The sequence below is a fragment of the Mus caroli genome, chromosome 13 (assembly GCF_900094665.2).
Source record: "Mus caroli chromosome 13, CAROLI_EIJ_v1.1, whole genome shotgun sequence".
NCBI classification, from domain to species: Eukaryota; Metazoa; Chordata; class Mammalia; order Rodentia; family Muridae; genus Mus; species Mus caroli.
The window spans coordinates 44,033,338-44,052,542 of NC_034582.1; the positions used below are offsets into that span (position 1 = coordinate 44,033,338).

The 19,205-nt window shown below is 52.4% G+C and overlaps 1 protein-coding gene across 2 annotated transcripts in view; it reads right to left on the reverse strand.

Annotated features, from left to right (window-relative positions):
• Nucleotides 1–9,807: 9,807 nt before the first annotated feature.
• Nucleotides 9,808–19,205, reverse strand: part of Phf2 (PHD finger protein 2) — a 68,915-nt gene continuing 59,517 nt past the window's right edge. For both annotated transcript variants that reach the window (XM_029468261.1, XM_021180212.2), the window contains exons 18-22: nt 14,797–15,068; nt 13,873–13,968; nt 13,281–13,390; nt 12,412–12,799; nt 9,808–11,744 (exon numbers count right to left, since the gene is read on the reverse strand). In XM_029468261.1, the coding sequence (XP_029324121.1) occupies nt 11,656–11,744; nt 12,412–12,799; nt 13,281–13,390; nt 13,873–13,968; nt 14,797–15,068 (955 nt within the window). In that variant the 3' untranslated portion in view covers nt 9,808–11,655. The remainder of the gene's footprint in view (nt 11,745–12,411; nt 12,800–13,280; nt 13,391–13,872; nt 13,969–14,796; nt 15,069–19,205) is intronic.

The following is a 19,205-nucleotide window of genomic DNA, read 5'->3' on the forward strand; positions in this document are numbered from 1 at the left end:
AATGCAGCTCAACTGAGCAATGTTAGGCTGACCAATACATGGGTGCCATTTGCAAAGACACCCTTCATCATGGGTCCTTTCACATGCTTACTTTAGCAGAACCTCCTTTCACCTGTGTCTGCTTCAGCCTTTCACGTGTTTGCCCCAGAAAAACAACATCCAACACAACTGGGAAAATTGATGCTGGTTAGCAGGAGCTTAAGAAATTAGCAGTGATTAAGAAGAGAGCAGCATCACTGAGGTAAAATCTGGGAGGTGGTTTTTTTTTGAGAGCACAAAGAAGCTGTGTTCCAGAGATAGCCAAGGTTGTATCTCATGCTGCAGCTGTACTTGGTAATGTGTAAGAGTCACCCAGGTGGTACTGGTTTTGAAGACATGAAGGGGTCAAGGGGTCATGGAGAGCAGATGAGGCTTGGCACTGAGAGAGGTCTTGGAAAGCCATTGGTGAAGGTGTAGTCTCGGTTGCAGTTGACAGCCCAGGACTGAAGGGGTCATGCAAAGAAACTGAGGCTTGGCACCATGAAGAGAGGCTATGAGAGGCTATTGATGAAGCCTAGTTGCAGTGGACGATTCCAGCAAATTAGAGATGCCAGTACCATGGGATGATCACCAAAAACAGCAGCAGCAGCCTTGGAATCAATCAGAGCCTAGAGTTCTATAGAGGGTAGATGTGAACCAAGTCCTTTGGAGGAGCCCAGAAAAGCATATGTGGATCCCAGACATTGGAACAAGAAGCTGTTAACATTGAAGTTGCCTTGGAGACTCCAAGATGTTTGAGATGCCAGAGCTGTGGGATACCTGCTGAGGAAAGCTGCTACCAGAGAATGGAACCAGCCCAGGAGAAAGAAGTCTGTTGCAGTCAACAAAGATGAAAAAGGAGTTGAAGATCTGCAGATTGCTTTGACATCAGCCATGGAGATGCAGAGTTAGGAGTTTGTCCAGCTGGTTTCCTGCCTTGCTTTGGTGGTTACAGTTAAGTGATTGGATGACTCTCAGAAGAGACTTTGAATGTTAGACTTCTAATATTGTTGAGACTGCTATAGACTATGGGGACTTTTGGAAGTTGGACTAAATGTATTTTCTATTACGCTATGTTTGAACAAGCCTATGAGGGCCAGAGAGTGAAATGTGGTGGTTTGTATACACTTGGCCCTAGAGGTGTGGTCTCATTGGAGTAGGTGTGTCACTGTGGGTGTGAGCTTTAAGTCCCTTTTCCTAGATGCCTGGGAGCCAGTATTCTGCTAGAAGCCTTCAGATGAAGATGTAGAACTCTCAGCTCTTCCTGCACCATGCCTGCCTGGATGCTCCCATGCCCCTGCCTTGATAATAATGGACTGATCCTCTGAACCTATAAGCCAGCTCCAATTAAATGTTGTTCTTATAAGAGTTGCCTTGGTCATGGTGTCTGTTCACAGCAGTAAAACCCTAACCAAGACACTTTTTACACACTGTTGTATTTATTTTATTTTCTAATGTTTTATGAGAGTCTGTCTGTATACAAAAAGAAAAACTTTTTACATTCAATTTCTTTTGAGGAGAGAGGTACATGCACCATTGACATATGTGTGGAGGTCAGAAGACAACCTGTGTCTATGCATGGGTCCTGGGGTTATACTCAGGCTGTCAGGCTTGGCCAAAAATGCCCTCGCCAGCCTAAGGCTACATTTGACAATGGAATAACTCTGACCATATAAAATGTAGTGAGAAAGTGTTGCTTAATCCTCTATTTTCAGAAAAGATTACATAATATATCAAAATAAAATGTTCACTGGAATTCACCAATGACATCATCTGAGCCCAGACCTTTCTTTGTTAGGCGACCTTTTAATTATATGCTTAAATGTGTGCAGAGAGATGACTAAATCTTCCTGGTTGTTTTGTTTGTCTTTTTTGTTAGTTTGTAGGTTTATTGGTATGGGGGTTTTATTTTGTTTTGTTTTTTATCATTTGCATATTTCAAAGAACTTACCATCTTCTAAGTTGACAAATGGTCAAACTCAGTGGATTTCACTGTTACTACTTTTTTGGATTTTAATTTTTAAAATTTTATTCATGTGTCTGTGAGCACATGTGTGAGGTATATGCACATACATGTTTAGGTCCATCCACCCATTGTGTGTGGAGGCAACATCATGTATGTGCCCTGCTCTATCACTCTCAGTAAACCTACACCTAAGTTGGCAGCTGGTGAGCCCCAAATTTTTATGTGGATGCTGAGGGTTTGACCTTAGATCTTCATTCTTGCACAGTAAGTGTCCCTGCCTGCTAAACCTTCCCTGGCCCTGAGCTTGTTGCTATTTTCATTATTTAAGAACTTATTTCATTTTTATTTATTTGTCTGTACATACAAGTGTGTGTACATACATGTGTGTACACGTGCATGCATGTGTACAGGGGGCCATGGAGGCCAGAAGAGAGCATCAGATTCCCCCTAGAACTTGAGTCACAGGCAGTTTTTTGCCACCTAAAATGGGTACTGGGGACTGAACGTAGGTCCTCTATGAGAGCAGTAAGTGCTCTCGACCACTGCGCCATCTTTCCAGCCCTGTTGCTATTTTAACCCTGCTAGATCTACAACCCTCCCAGCCAAGCCTCTGCTTGTGACATTTGTCGTTGTTTTTGGGTTTTGTTGTTGTTTGTTTTTGTTTTGTTTTGTCTTTTCTAGGGAGTGGTATACTGATCTTAAAATATCAATTTTGGGTTTCCACAGACTTTTCCCAACTGTTTTTGTATTTTTTAATTCGCTGGACTTTATTCCACCATTTCAAGCATAGAAACTAAAGTTAAGTTAAATTTCAACATCCGGGCGTGGTGGCACACACCTTTAATCCCAGCACTCGGGAGGCAGAGGCAGGCGGATTTCTGGGTTCGAGGCCAGCCTGGTCTACAAAGTGAGTTCCAGGACAGCCAGAGCTATACAGAGAAACCCTGTCTCAAAAAACAAAACAAAACAAAAAAATCAACATCCACGCTTAGTACCTCTTGTGTGCGTCCGACTCGACCAGCAAGAACGACACAGGATCCTTCTGCACACGTTTATTGGGAGAGCTTGATTGTAGAGGCGAATAGACCCCGAGCCCAGCACTGGTGCTGCTTTATATAGGCCTAGGAGAGGCGTGTCTCACACCCGGATTGGTTGTGCTTGGTTGATGCTTACCACCTCATTTGCATGCCTACATCTGATTGGTTAATTTCTCTCTCATCTGATTGGTTAACTTCTCTCTCATCTGATTGGTTAACTTCTCTCTCATCTGATTGGTTAACTTCTCTCTCATCTGATTGGTCAACTTCTCTCTCATCTGATTGGTTAATTTTGGTTAATTCTCAAAACCTCATCTTGGCAAAAAACTTTACTGCCTATGTATGCGTGGTGGCCAACAGAAGCCTGTGCCACTCTGCAACGGCACATGTGGCTTCCCACAAGTACCGTCAGCTACACCTCTGGGACTGACTGTACTGGTTTGAATCTCCACCCTGGGACCAGCACTGAAGGCTGTTGTGAAGGGTGGAGTCTGCTCTCTCACTTTTCTTAGCTCAGCATCTCTTCTGAGTCCCCAGGTAGCTAGGAGAACAGCTCAGAGCCATACTGACTTCTCCATGGCCTGGCCTTCCTGATGGACCCTTGCTCCTTCCCCATCCTCAGATCTTGGCATCCGTTCACACTTCTGCTTCCAGAGGCACATTTTCCTCAGAGAGACACATGCTTTGCCATGCCTGGCTCATGCTCCCAGCACCTGAGCTCCCATGAGCTTCCCCTTCCAGAGGAGACAGGACTTTCCCACAGACCCCAGTCATGGCTGCTTTTAGACAGGATGGACAATGGATAGACTCGTGTCTCTGGTGACCCCTGTGTGAATGAAGGGGTAGGAACTAGGGACAGAAGCTGACAGAATCAGAGCTCCCTGTGATACTAGTTTACCCATCCCACCTTGGGCTGCCCAGAAAGGTGGCTGCCCAGAAAGGTGTTCTCACTGAGCCCAGCCAAGTTCAGGGTGAGGCAGAATATCCAGGCAGCTTTGAGTGACACCTTGGCCTGACTTTTCCAGTGACAGGAGACCAGAGACTACCTGTATGCAAAGGTGCTCTGGCGATTCCAGACTGGCCTCTGCCTTCTGGGCTTCTGGGAGGCCCTGGTCTGTCCACCAAAGGCGCAAATAGCTTGACCTGCCTCCCAGCCAGGCCCCCAACCACCTGTCCAGTGCCCAAAGACCATGAATCACCCAGCCCTCACAGGAGGAAATAGTGATAACCTCAGACCCCAGCAGGGCCACCCGGATGCTATCTGTCTCAATCTGGCTGGCCTGGCTCAAGCACAACCTAGCCCTCCCGGACCCCAGAGCCTATCCAAACTCCCGGTGTTGCTCGTGTTGGCTGACATACCTGACCCTGCCTCTCCATCTCCTCACTTCTGTATACCGTGGTGTCTTGCTTGGAACCTCCTCCTGTGTCAGGCCACCTCTCTTTGTAAGACCCACTCAGGTAATTCCGCTTCTAAAACCCACACTGCCCTATTCTGATGACTCACATCTCCATAAACTAGTAGCCCAGATTCCCACCATGGCCCCAGCCATTGGATCCAGGGTCTGCAGACTGTCTTCTGGGGCTAATTGGGGAGGCTTGCTTGACCACCTGAGGATATTATTCCCTGCTTGGCTGTGGGACTTGAGAAAGTGGTGGGGGGCGGAGGGCACACACAATGTCAAGATCCTATTGGCAGATTGAGCTGGAAGGGGACCGGAAGAGATGGTGTTTCAGAATGAACATGAGGTGACAAGACACTGAGACACAGGCCGGCCAGACCCTTGCTGGGGGGTATGGTGCACAGGGAGGGATCCTCCCATCTGAAGCAGCAGGGCCTGGGCAGAACTGTCTCACAGATCTGCAGTCTGTTAACCCAAGGAAAGGGCAAAGGGTTTAGGTCCTGTCATCACACAAAGCCATGAAACAAGGAAATGATACAGAGTTTAGGAAAAATAAACAATTCCAGAGTCAAACTACAAGAGAATAAACCCAGTTTTGTCACCTGCATGTACCCCGAGCCCTAGCTGCTCCCTGTGAGCAAGAGCAACCCATCTGCCCCGGCAGGGCTCTACCCTAGACACCCCTACCCCAGGCAGTGATAACATTCCATGGCAGGAACAAGCCACCCATAGGGAATCCAGGTCCTTCATGATACAGGGCTGACACATGGAGGTGGGTGACACACACCAGCACTTAGTCATGAACTGCATTGTGTCGCAGGCTGAGTCAGGGGGCTTACAGCAAGAAAGCAAATTCTGCCTTTCCAACTCAAAGGGGAAACGGATAGCTTTCTGACCAGTGATAAGGACCCAGGCGACCCTGTACGGCCCCTCCAGGAGCTGGCACGGAGCCGAGGTAGTTCATCAATGTAATCCTCGTGGCGCCCGAGGAGAATGTGGTTATCCCCCAGGTCATAGCCCGTGGGAGCTCCTCCCGAGCGGTCAGAGCTTGCAGATCCTGAAGGGCCCTAGGGGAAAAAAGCGTGCTGGTCTCAACTGCCAAAGGAGGAAGGAGACACTGACCTCCCTCAGGCAGGGCCAGCTGCACCCTGGAGCCCATCCCACTGCCAGGGGACTCTGACTGTTTGCATGAGAGTTCCCAGATGTGTATGTGGCTCAGTTGGGAGGGGGCTGGCCTATCATGCGCAACACCCCGGGTTCAATCCCCAGTACCACAGAAAACCAGTGTGGAGGTGCATTGCCTGTAAACCCAGCATTCGGGAGATGGATACAGGAGGATAGGTCATTCTCAGCGACATAGGGAGTTTGAGGCCACCCTGGGTTATAGGGGACTCTATCTCAAAGTGTTCCCTGTGACACATAAAAGAGACAGTATTGGTCTATTGTTATTGAACGATGCACAGAAAGAAATGTGCCTCTGTCGCGCTTCCCCACCCCCCCAAAACCAAAAACAAAACAGTCCTGGAACCATATCTAGGAGGCCTGTGTGCTTTTTAAAGCAACCAATGTGAGCGGAAGTGCCTCCTGCCTCCAGTGTGACACCCAGTGTGTTCTCTCCTATTCAAGGTTAGCCCCAGAAAGTGGTCGGAGTGAGGGTGGCTAACACTAAGACCCCATTGCACTTGCTCAAGCTCAGCCATGTTGGGAGAATGGAACTATTGCCCCATTTTACAGAGGGGAAACTAAGGCCACTGGGTTGGGGAAGGCAAAGAACCCCACCTTGACATTGGTACCAGAAATGGGATGCACCCCCCTTTCTGCTCCCTCCTGCCACCCCAGGACATCTGCTGTTTGGTAAACACCATGCACAGAGGCAGGGCCCTGATTTGGAAACTACTCAGACTGCTTCATGGGGCCTTGTGTGGCCCGGCCAACAGCGGACAATTAATTACTGGGATCATGCAGAGGCCGGGCGAGGGCCCAGCGCCCGGTGTTTACACCGCACTCGTCTGTTTGGGGCCAGCAAATCCGTGTCAGATGTTAATGGAACTGCATCATTTTTCTGCCGAGGTGGCATCCCTGGGGGTGTTTGGAGGAGGAGGAGGAGGAGGAGGACGAGGAGGAGGAGGAGGAGGAGGCCAGCTGGACTCGGACTGAACAGTAGGTGGCTCAAGAGCAAGGACACCATCTGTCGGGCTGCAGACAGCCTGGTCGGCTCTCCTAAGGCTGCCTTCCCTCTTCTACAGTGGGCAGCATTGCCCAGCACCTCCTACCTCTCAATAGAACCTGTGGCCACGCTAGTCTTGGCTTAAAAAAGGTAACAAAGTTGCAAAAAGTAACAAAGTCTAGATTATAAAATGGCCAGACCCAGGGACCCTTTGTGTTTAATGAAGCCTTAGTCAGGAGGCTCTAGCCACAGGGCTCCGAGGTTGCCTGGAAGAGCAAGCAGATCTCTTGGGCAGGCCAGACTGCAGGCGAGAGAACACTGCTTTCTTCCTCCTCCAAGTGGAGATGCCCTGTCATCAAGAAAGCAATGCAAGGGAAGGCCAGAGCAGGAAAATGGCCCTGCCTAAGGTTATACAAGAAACCAGGTTCTCTGGCAGGTGTGTAGGAGAAAAGATGACTTCCTACAGGGGCCTGGCCCGGAGGAGTTAGCCTAAAGTACCTCTAGGGTAAGTCAGGGCCGGTCTCTCCATTCTGCAGATGACTGAGCTGAGCCTACACAGCCAGGAGAGATGAGGGCAGCCCCCAATCTCTTCCATCATCCCTGCCTCCTAGGTTCTCAACAAACTTGATCCTGCCCCAAGGCCTTTGCACAGTCTGTCCCCTCTGCCCAGAAGTCTCCCTTCAGGGTCTTAGTGCTCTGTGTACTCAAGTTACCTGCTCTGAAAGCCTTCTTGCCCAGACATGGTACATGTTAAAGGCTAACATGTACCCAGCTGCCCCATCCATAGGCCTAGACTTAAAAGTAAAACAAACACAAGAAAATGTAGAGGCCCTGCCTGGAACACAGCTGGTAAATGTGACCACACTGGCAACAGGGCCACTTAGGAAAGCTGTGGCCTTCAGTCCTGATGCCCTATGACTTCAAGCTCCTGCAGCACCTTCCCAGAGAGCTATAGCAGCACTCAACAGTGGACCTCTCAACTCTGCTACTGCAACAGCGTCCGGTTTTCTGACTCAATGTAGTGACCAGGCAGCCCAGTCCTGCCCTGCCTGAGTTGTCACCATCTGCAAGGTGGAACCCTTGTTTAGGGCAGAGCAGTCTGGAGTAGATGCAGACCTAGGTTAGTCTAGGGACAGAAAAGGACCCAGAGGGGAGGGAGTGGTGATGGCTGGGACCCTTACAGGGACCCAGGCCTCATGAAAAACATTAGAGCTGCCATCCTGGCTGCCATCTGCAGGCGAGTATCTCTCAAAAGATCAGGTTCCAAGTCGTGGCAGGGATTAGGTTTCACTAGTAGCTGGGACTGTGCCTCGGTTTCCCCATCAGCATTACACTCTTGTAAGACCTTTTCTAGAAGGTGATGCATCATGTGTGTAAGTAACATCATATGTGTAAGAAAGGATATTGTCACATATGCTTAAAGGCAGTTACTGACTGAATCAATGTGATTTTTCTCGTCTCCTCCCCAGCATGTGCTATAATTTTGTCTCCTTCCTGCCCTAGGGGAGAGGTAACCTCTGGTCACTGGCCTGTTCCTACCTCCTGGTGTCCATTCTGAGCACTGCCCCCCATGGACTCCCAATTAGATCCTTTTCTGCCAACTGTAGGTTCTCACTGGCTTTGGGACCAGGGAGACACACAAAGAGACCGAGTCACCATCCTACTGAGTTCCCTGTCATGCATAGAGAAGATGGGAACGTGTCAGGAACAGGGTGGAAGAGCCCCCTTGCCTTTGGTTCACCAACGATCCCTCTGCTGACTTGGACCGACTCTGAAACCCGTGATGCAGGCTCCCAGGGGCCTGCTCAAAGGTAACAGTGGCCCCTCATTTTGTTTTGACCTACAAGTCTGTCTGAGCAGTCTGAGGGAGGTCTGGCTGACTGGGAAAGCATCACCTCCGACTGGGCTGCACCGGGTGGGGCTCTTCCTGGAGGCTCACAAAAGCTAGTGCGGGTGCAGAAAGAAGCAACTATGGCCGGTCAGTGCTGCTCTGAGCTCTTTGTCCACATACATGCAGGCTGCCTGGCACACAGTAAAACCTCTCCACATGGCACAGGTTGGCCGGAAGGTACCACGGATCAGAGCTAGCCCTTGAGAAATATTGAGTGTCCTTGGGAAGCTCTCCCCAGGCCCAGGATCCTCAGCTCCTTGACAGCTCTCGCAACCACCTTGAAAAAGGGATGGAATGACCATCTCTGCGGTAGGAAGCCTGGGCTCCAAACCTGCCAACCAGCTGGTAGCGAGAGACCCCAGATGTCAGACCTGGGATGCCATGACATGGAGGTAACCAGGGCTAGGTGTTGATGCTTATGCTTCAGGGCTGGGGTGAGGACAGCCAGAGCAATCTCGTGTGTGTGTGTGTGTGTGTGTGTGTGTGTGTGAGGGGGTGATCATCAGATCATCCTGTGGCTCATTAGGGTTGAGGGCATGAAGGGGGTATACACACCCAGGTGCCTGAAGCTGGCGGCTCAGCATGGGCCCAAGGCGCCACCTAGTGGCAACACTGGGACCCGCCCTCATGGAAGAGGTGTAGCTGGTCTCCCTACCCCCACAAGGGACTCAGCCACACAGCATGTGCTGGAGTGTCTCTTCTGAGTATCCAGAAGGCCCCAGAAAACATAAGGCTTAACGGGGCTCAACCCAAGGCCATGTGATGTTACATGTCAATAGGCACATGGAATCACACCAACCAGTTCATCTCCATCCCTAGGGATCTGCTTCAAGGCTTGCTTAGGGGGTTGGCAGAGAGGGCTCGTTGCTGGCTCCTTGTTTCTGCATGACCTCAGCCACACACATCTCCAGCTCCTTATCTAGAAACTGGAAGGCCACACCCACCTCCAGCTCTAGTCGTTATCACTGAGTGACACCAGGGTGCTTATGGGGCTGGGAGAGCAGAGGGACTTCAGTGGGCAGGGCCACTTCTTGTGGTTGTCCATGGGGTGTCATCATCTTCTTCCCCAGACAGGACTGATACACCTTCAGCCTTGCCTACGACATTGTCCCACCATCTCCATAGCGGACGGACGCCTGTCACTCTAGTGAGTTGTCTCAGGCAGGGCGGCTTCGTCGGCTTACTACAGACATCAATGGGGGCTAAGAAATGCCCCCTACCCAAGGATGCACCTGGTCAGAGCCTGCTGGAGTCAGCTGGCCCCATCGTCATGTGTCCCACGGGTGACAGGAGGATGGAAGGGGCGGCAAGCACGACAGACACATGGCTCTGTACAAAACCTGAAATATTTTTACTTTTTTAAAACTTTGGTCTAAGTTGCCTTAGACCTCATGGACTCGATACAAGAGTAATATGAACTGGGAAATAGAACACTTTAATAGCCACGATAAACTTTGTTAGAAATGTACATGTCGCCAAAATAATAATAAAATTAAAAAGAGAAAGAGAGAGAACAGCTTGATGCCCGGGTTAAGATTATAGAAATGTTCACAAGGACAGGGTCAAGGAAAACTTTTAAAAACACCAGTTCTGAGTAAGCCTGGGGCCTGCACGATGCCCCTCTCCCAGCCCCGGGCCCTGGGGATGGCGTCCCTCCAAACAGGTCAAGTGGGAGTGGATAAGGCCTCCGCCAAGCTGCATCTCCTCGTGGACAACACATCCGGGTAACGGGTGTAGAAACAAACCTCATAAGAAATGTACAAATATAAAAAGCTACAAACATTAATAAATTACAGCATCACGAAACACAAATACTTCACAAGGTGCTAGCAAAGTAACTGCATCCCCGACCCTCGCCATACAAGGAAGAGGACCGAAGAGCTGGTGTGAGACTGGAGACGCGGCTTTCGGGGCGAGTGGGAGGGGCCTCTGTACTGTCCGCTCTGAGAGGCGGAGTGTAAGGCCGCGCAGGCGCCGTTGTTTTTCAGGCAATACCTTAGTTCCTAAGAGGAAAATAAGAAGGAGTAACAAAAGGAAAGGAAAGAAAAGGGGGTGGGGGCCAGAACCCGACCATCCATCAGAGAAGGGGGTGGGGGAGCAAAAACTCGTATAAAGGTTAATGAAGGACTCTATAGAAAGAAATTCCTAGAGATACTTTTGCTCTTGTAAAAAAGAAGTCATTTAAAAAGCTATTTACACGCTACATTCTATGAAAAATATGCTTCCGGAAATACATCTAAAATGAAAATACAGGATTGCCTGAGAAACAAACCCAGCCCCTCCGTGTCGATGGGTGGACACCGCCACCTGAGATGGCCCACACTCATGACGCCACCCAGGGGCTCAGACAAGCGCTGCCGTGCTGGCTCCAGCTCTGTGGCCCTGCTCACCTGTCTGCCCACTCAGGGCAGGGTGCCTTGGCCTAGAAGTGCTGTTCCAGAGTGGGGCCCCTCCACGTGGCTTAGCCTGGGTCCCCCGGACCCGAAGACGTGGCTGAGCTGTCACCCTTCCCCTGTGACCCCCACAGTGGCTCCTCCAACCCACTAACACACCAACCTAACTGTGGGTCCTGACAAGCCCAAATGTCCCTAGGCATTTGGGATGTGTGTGACACCCACTACCTAGCCTGCTACCTGCCAGCCAGGGAGCTGGGGTAACCTCTTCCTCACTGGTCAAGTGCTGTAAGCCTCGCTCAGGAAGAGGCGAGTGGGGACATTCAATACCCCACAGCTCCTTTCTGTGTCCTTTGCCTTGTTTTACGCCTTTGGAGGCTGCCAGCCTGGGGCCAGCTCGGACTCGGGCTGGTGAGCGTGGCTCACTGCACCTTCCTTGAAGGCCTCATGCTCCTAAGCAGAGCCATAGAGGTCACCAGGCTCCAATGGGGAGCCTGGAGGCTGTCCTGAAACCAGAATGATCCTTAAGTCGGCGGGGCCACTTTCAGGTCACTCTGAGCAACTCGAGAAAGGATGTCCGTGTTCACAACAAGGGACGGCCATGTTCCGCTCGCTCGCTCACTCCACCTGCTCAAGGGACAGATGCTCGCATTGGGGAGAGGTGGCTGGTAGGAGGCGAGGCCCTCCCTGGGCCAGGCGGCACAGCCACCGTCCTGGGAGGGGCGGATGTAGCGGGGCTCCGGGGGTCCTGAGCAGAGCAGAAGGATCCTGGCTTCCCAAGCCTTAGAGGAGCAGTTTCCCATTCCGATGGATCTTCAAGATCTTTCCAAGCCTTTGCTTGGCGGTGGCCATGCCCTTTTTTGTACGTTTTCCTACAGAGGTGGGGAGAAATTATTTTTTAAAAAGACCAAGAGTGATAGCCACAGGAGGAGAGGATCCCACATGACCCCTAAGCCCCGCCCACCTCTGTAAAATCAGCCCGCTAGGCTGAGAGCCCAGGGTTTAGAAATCCCCCATGGACCCAATGTGCTCAGAGGTGTAGGGACCATGGTGGACTTGGTTCAGGATGGCATGGCTAAGAAGTGAGGCCCCACCCCAGCAACAAGGCCATCTCAAGTACCACCTGTGGGTAGCCATGCCGCTGAAACTTGACCAGGCTGGAGTATAGGTCAGCGGGATAAGGGAGGCCACAGGGGTTCTCCAGGGCCTGTGTGACATTCTAACCCACAGAGGGGCTTAATCCACCAGTCTGGGTCAGATCACACCCTGCTTCACTTGTGGCAAATGCCTGAGCCAGAGCCCTGAGCTGAGAACCGGTCCTGTAATCAGTGAGCTCTATTCAGCTGGAATCTCCTGACGTCAGCCTATGTCTTTCACATGACTAAGCAGACCAGCAGCAAGCACTCATAGGAAGGGCAGGGGGCCATGCAGATGCACGGACATAACTGTCTCAGACGTCCAGCCCCTGATGACCTGGAGCCAGAATCCCCTTTGCAGTGTGCTCACTAAGGGCAGGGGCAAACGGGGCAAAAGCGGTACCTTTGGCAGCAGTGTTGTTGGGGGATGATGCAGAAGGCCGCCTCTGTGTGAGAAAGACTCCAGGGGCCATGGGCTGGGAGGCACGGCCAGCCTGGGCCCCCGTGAATGTGCCGGCTGCTGTATATTCGTGGTCAGCCAGGCTACTGCTGTGTGATTCAGGTGGGGGCTCAGGTGAGCTGCCCTCCTGTGAGGCCTGGCTGCTGGCTGTGCTGGTGGAGGCCGGGGTGGTGGATGCTGGGGTGGTGGAGGCCGGGGTGGTGGATGCTGGGGTGATAGAGGCCGAGGTGGTACCCGTGGAGGTGGAGGCAGAGGTGGAGATGGAGGGGGAGGCAGTGTTAGGAGCCGGCTTCCTTTTGGTGTTCTTCTTCTTCCTGTTTTTCTGCTCCTCCTAAGAACAAAGTATGGAGGGGTGCGGCCCATCAGCTGCCCCACGTACATCAGAGTGGGGCACAGACAGCTCTGCCCCAACCCAGATGCAGGCTTTAAGGGGGCTCAGACCTCCACCAGGTAGGAAGCTGGGAGGGGAGAGGAGGGGAGAGAAGGGGAGAGGAGGGGAGAGGATGGGAGGATCTGATGAGGTGGAGACAAGCCAGAGCTTCTTTCTGCCTATGGGTATCACTTAAAAGTGCCTGGACTTTTGGGAATGGGAGCAGTCCCCAGAGGCATTTAACGAGGGCATCCTGGGTACCATGTGAGTGAGAGGTGCCTATCTGGGGTAAGGGTCATGAGCTCCCCTACACCTGCTTAGGAATTTGGAGCCACTCTCCTGCCTGGCAGGAGACACAGAGACTATGGCTGAGGTTTCTAGAGGTCAGACTAAGCTCACACAGTGGAGACTTCCTCTTGCAAGAACCCTTCCGTCTCCTCACCTGCTGGGACAGCTTGGCTGCAGCAGCTGCCAGCCCCGTCTCAATGGAGGCCACTCTGGTCCCCTCACGCACAGGCCTGTCTTGTCTTGGCACCGATGGACCGACCCTGGCTGTGGAAGAGACCAGGGAAAGGCCAATGAATCAGCTCTGTAAGTGGTGACCCAATCATCCCAGACCATCTCTGAGTCTGCGAGTACCATGAGCATCTAACTCTGGATGGGAAGTCACACCACATCTGCTCTCCCCAGGATGGTGCCACACTGGAGTATCTGTGCGGCAGTATGGGAGGTCCAGCAAACTGGGCGAGGGAAGCCAGGTAGGCGGGGGGACTTGAAAGGTGGACAGACCTGATCCCATTCACTACCCCTTCATGTTTTGGGTGCCATTCCTAGATCTTCTTACAGAGGACAGTGGAGAGGAGGGGCCTCACATGACAAAGTTCTAGAGAGAGGGTCTAGGTTCGGGGATCCCAAAACACCAAGCAGAGCCACAGCCAGGGCCCTGTGGGGAGCCGACCCATCTTCCCAGGAAATGCCTAGAGCCACACCTATGTCCTCAATGGCCACATATCAGGCCCCCAGCCCCGCTCTACCTGTGGGGCTGTACGGAGCATCGTCTGAGCCTTTCCTCTTCTTTGACCGGGACTTGAAGACAGGGTTATCTTCGTCAGACTCCAGTGAGGGGTAAACTGAGGAAGAAGCAATAGGAGATCAGCCCCTGAGTGGTCAAGTGCAGCCGGGCCTGAGGAGGGCCCTGGGTGGTGCTGCGGTGGCCCCATGACCTTTCCCAGTGGTGGCCCCAGATCTGTCCTTAGGTTCTCAGACCTGCTGTGCAGTTGAAGCTGCCATAGCAAGAGCGTCCACTTGAGGCAGGACAGTGGCCTCACAGGCTGCCACCCACCCCCACCCCAGGCTGGCTTCGGGAGCCTGTGAGATGCAGTCTTTCTGGAGGCTGCTGCTGCAGCAGCGAGTGAGAGACTGTGGGGACCAGTCTGATGCCACTCTATCTGAAGTCCTGAGAAAGGAAGGAAATCCTGGCATGTGCCACAGCATGCACGGGCCTCCAAAAAGTCACATTATACGATCTGCTTAGATGGTATGTCCAAAATAGATCCACGGAGACCAGAGTACATGACAAATGGCCAAAGCTAGGGAAGGACAAACTGTGGATGGGGACAAAGTTTCATTATAAGAAAGATATTCTCAAATGGAGCATGGTGGTAGTTACCCAGGCCACAAAATGACAGACTTCCAAAGGATACTGTTGTATTTTGTTTTAAGATAAGGTCTCACTGTATAGCCCTGGAACTCACTACGTGGACCAGGCTGGCCCAAAGTGCAGAACAGAGAATCACATTGCCTGTGCCTCCAGAGTGCTGGAATTGAAGGTGTGAACCACCACACCCCAGCCCAAGATGGATTTTACAGTCCTGACTGTAGCTCCTGGGCCTCTTTGGCATGTTCTTAGTCAGTGCTGCCCCCTACAGGCAGCAGCCCTGCCCTGCAGCCGCACTCACCATAGTCTGAGTCCTTGAAGCAGGCATCCAGGTGGTCCTGCTCCTCGTAGTCCTCCAGATCCACACTGTTCTTGGCGGTCCTCTTCAGCAGGCGCTTGCCTGTGCCTTTGCTGCCACCACCAATCTTCCGGGCACCATGGGCTGCCAGTGAGCCACCCTTGGCCTGCCCCGTGCCCCATGTGGTCTGCAGGCAAGAGTCAGAGGCCTGCAGATTGGCCATGGAGAGCATTCCCTGAATGGCTTCCTGTGTGCTGGGGGAGGCAGGGGGCTGGCTGGGGACAGAGAGAAACAACAAGCGTTCAGCCATGGCCCTTGGCCCACAGCCAGGACACTTGGACCACAGACTAGAGCCCACAACCCACAGTTTGCAGTCCAAGGTGCTGTAACTGCAGCCCAAAGCCCTTGGCTGTATACTCGCTGGCTCAGGCAGCCAACGGCTAACAGAATGATATGGGCTGGAAACTTAACAGTGGAGAAGGTCTGGCAGGCCCCTCTGTACACCCAGTCACACTCCAGGGAGGGAATGAGGCCTTGGGTAGAATAAGGACACACACCAGAAGGCAGATGGGATAAAATCTTGCACCACAATGCAACAGTTCTCACATCTTTTGAGTTGGCCTGAGGTCCAGCTTCCACAGCCCGACCTCAGTCCTGGCAAGGGACATTCCTTCTCCGCAGTCCTACACTGAGAACAAGGAGTCCCCACATCTCTCCCATGACACACTCTTCCAAGGTGATGCACATCCAAGTATGAATCCAGACCCTCATCTACACCTTCCATCGACACCCACACACTCACCAAGCCCACACCTATACCTGTGCCTCACCTCTACCTGCACACACACACACTCACCTACATCTGTACTCACTCTCATCTGTATTTACACCCCCGCATCTACATGTGCATACACCTCCATCTACACATGCATCTACACCCCCATCCACGCCTACACCCCTATCTATACCTATACCCCCATTTATACCTACACCACATCTATACCTACACCTACACCCCCATCCACGCCTACACCCCTATCTATACCTATACCCCCATTTATACCTACATCACATCTATACCTACACCTACACTCTCACCTACACCTACACCCTTATCCTGCCTACACCTTCATCTACAGCTGTGCCTGCACCCACAGCTCTGTGTACACCTGCACATACCCTCATCTACACTTGTACTCAGCCCTGTACCCTCACCATGTACACCTGTGTACACACACACACACACACACACACACACACACACACACACACATCTCTATCTGTATCTACACATCTCTTGGTTAGGCACGGCCATGCCTCAGCTTAGCCAGGTTCCACTCCCTGGGTCCCTCCATGAAGGACTGACCACAGGGCTCCATCTGTAATCCTCTGCCAAGTCCTGGCTGCCATGCTCTTTCTGCACTTTCCTAGCAATGCGCCTGTCTACTGCCCCACACCCTCATCTCCCCCTGGGTACACTGGTGCCCTGCCTTCCAGAAAGAGCATCCCAAACTGGGCTCAGGGAGCAGTGCTCATTGTCAGTCCACAGACCTGAGGCCTGGATGCTGTTAGACTGTAAAGAACCCAGGGGTTACCAGGCTCTCAGACAGGATCCAGCTCTGGCTTCCTCGGGGCCCTGTGCTGGCCCAGCCCAGTCACCTCCTCCAGCCTAGGCTTCCCAGGTGTCTGGGCAAGAACCACCTGGACAGCTTTAAAAACACCCACACCTAGGCCCTGGCAGGAGAGTCTGAGTTGGGGAGCGGCACAGGTTCCCAATGGCTGCACAATGCCCAGGTAGAGAGCTTACCGTGAGAACCTGACCCTGTGGGAGCTCCCTCTGGGGATTTTTCTGGTATTCACTCTAACTCAGATGAGCCCAGCCTAGAAAACACTACTAGTGCCAGGGACACCTACTACATGAGCCACTTAGGTGGTCATGGTCTAGAGGCACATTGTCTCCTCCCTGTACTCCATGGTACCTCTTCTCCTGAGACCCCTTTAGTTTCCAGCGTTTCCCTTGTTCTATCCTGGATACCTGCAAACTACAACCAAATACCTGGAGCACTTCTAGGAAGACCTTTGCAGGAGAAAGTGTCAGAGCCTCTGAAAAGAAGCTATGTTGGGAGATAATCTCATGGCAAGCTCAGGACCAGAATCACGGTGATGAACAGCAGTGGCAGCATATGGCATTGCAGCCAGAGATCTCCCTCCAGCACAGTATCCTCTCCAGCACAGTACCCCCTCCAGCACAGTACCCCCTCCAGCACAGTATCCTCCACTAACATAGTATCACCTTCCAGCAGTATCCTCTCCAGCACAGTACCCCCTCCAGCACAGTATCCTCCACTAACATAGTATCACCTTCCAGCAGTATCCTCTCCAGCACAGTACCCCCTCTAGCACAATACCCCCTCCAGCACAGTACCCTTTCCAGCACAGTACCCCTCCAGCATAGTACCCCCTCCAGCACAGTACTCCCTCTAGCACAGTAGCCCCTCTAGTACAGTATCCCTCTCCAGCACAGTACCCCATCCAGCACAGTACCCCCTCCAGCCCAGTATCCGACCCCCTCCCCCCCATGTCTCCTTCCTTGCTCAAGATGGCCCATATGTGAGACAGTGCTGCTGGACGACCTCCTTATGTACAGGCTGAAGGACCCTGGTAGAAGCTCTAACAGGGACCTAGGAAAGCTACTGCTCAGAAAATGAAGGTTCTAGAGAAGGCCCTGGTGGGGTGGGGCAGAGTCAGAGAGATGGAATAGCCTCACTGAGATTGGATAGGCAAGCTTGGACAAAAGCCATCTCCTAGGCCAATGTTCCATGGACCGAGAGACATTTCCTGAGCCCAAGGAGAGGGAAGCCAGTGGCTCCACAGCCCTCTCTGAAGGCTGCCTCCCAGGCCAAAGCCATAATGGCAGGCCAAGTCACACAGCCCTGAGTTCTGCAGCAAGTTATGTTGGAGCCTCCCTCGTTAGCCTGCCCTGCCCTGTGCACAATACAGGGCTGTGTCTCACAGGACAGCAGCTGTCCTGGCGCTGTCCAGCTGCGCTAGTCTGGGGACTTCACTGAGCATGGGCAGGAACAAATACCTTCAAGGTGCAATACTCTATCCTGTCCTCAACCCAGGCCACAGGGACATGCCAAGACATGCACCGCCAGGGTCCTAAATCCTGAGGTTGGACCCCCATGAGAACCCATGTGGACATGAACTTCCCACTCACGCCATCTGGGTGACCCCAGACCCAGCTGGCCCGGCTATCTACAAGGTTGCCGGAGAATCAGTGAACAAAGTTTAACTAGTCAGCATGGAAAATAATACTTTAATCCTCCAATTACCATACCTAAATCCCCTCCTTTTCCCATGGCGGTAAACACCAAGCAAAACCAGCCACAGGAAATTAACATATTTTCCTCCGTTTTCCTCAGCTGTTTTTTCCCAAACAGTCAGTACTTAAAACAGTGCAAATGGACCATCAAACACTGACCTGTGCTCCAACCGGGAGACTTTGGGAGAGGAACTGCCTGCGGCGGGCTGCGGGAGCTGGCTGGCCTCTGAGGCACGTGTGTGGACACATGTGGGGTCTGCAAAGCGCTCTCCCCAGACTTGGGGCACGGGGCCACGGCAGCTCTGGTTTCTCATTAGCAGACAGCCCCCTCTGGCCTCATGAATAAGGACTCAAATACCCCCATCTGTGTTCTGTCTCCACACCACCCAGAGTTCTCCCTCCACAGCACCCAGAACTGGGTACCAAGGCGAGGGCCTAGGCTCTTGGTCCTGTCTGCCGTCATCCTGGGTGGTCCCAGGCTCACCCTTGGTTCCAACTTCCCAGGCCTTTCCACTGAGGTCATGGGAGATCCAGGGTACTGAGGGTCTCTGAGACTCTGAGGTCAGCCACTGAAGTGTTAGCTAGCACATATATTCTCCTGGAAGTCAGGCATCCCCACCACCAGAGACTGTGTGACACCCTGCACAGCATCACAGACTTGAGTATGGAGGTGCTCCTATGAGAAGAAGCCACAGCCAGGCTTCCCCCATATGTTCACCAAAACTCTCACTCTATCATGCCAGGCTAAGCCAGGACTCTGAGCCCAGAACCATGCACACCCCTCCCACCATGCCTGAGGCTGGGTGGCTGTGAACATGATATTGCATTCAAAACAGTAATCTATGAAATGAAATATGGCCAACTAATTCAGCAAAAGCTTGTTTCAATCAAGCCCTTAATCTGCCTTCCCAGAATCTCCCATCATCTACGAGGAGGCCTGACCTAGGCCTCCACCTGCTGGAGCAGCCTCAGAGTCAGGGTGAGCGGCTGCCTCGGGCAGTCATCTAAAAACAGCTCCGGCAGATGAAGGAACAGGAACCCTGGACGGGCCCGTGGAGTTCTTCCCAAATGAGGGACCGGCACACAC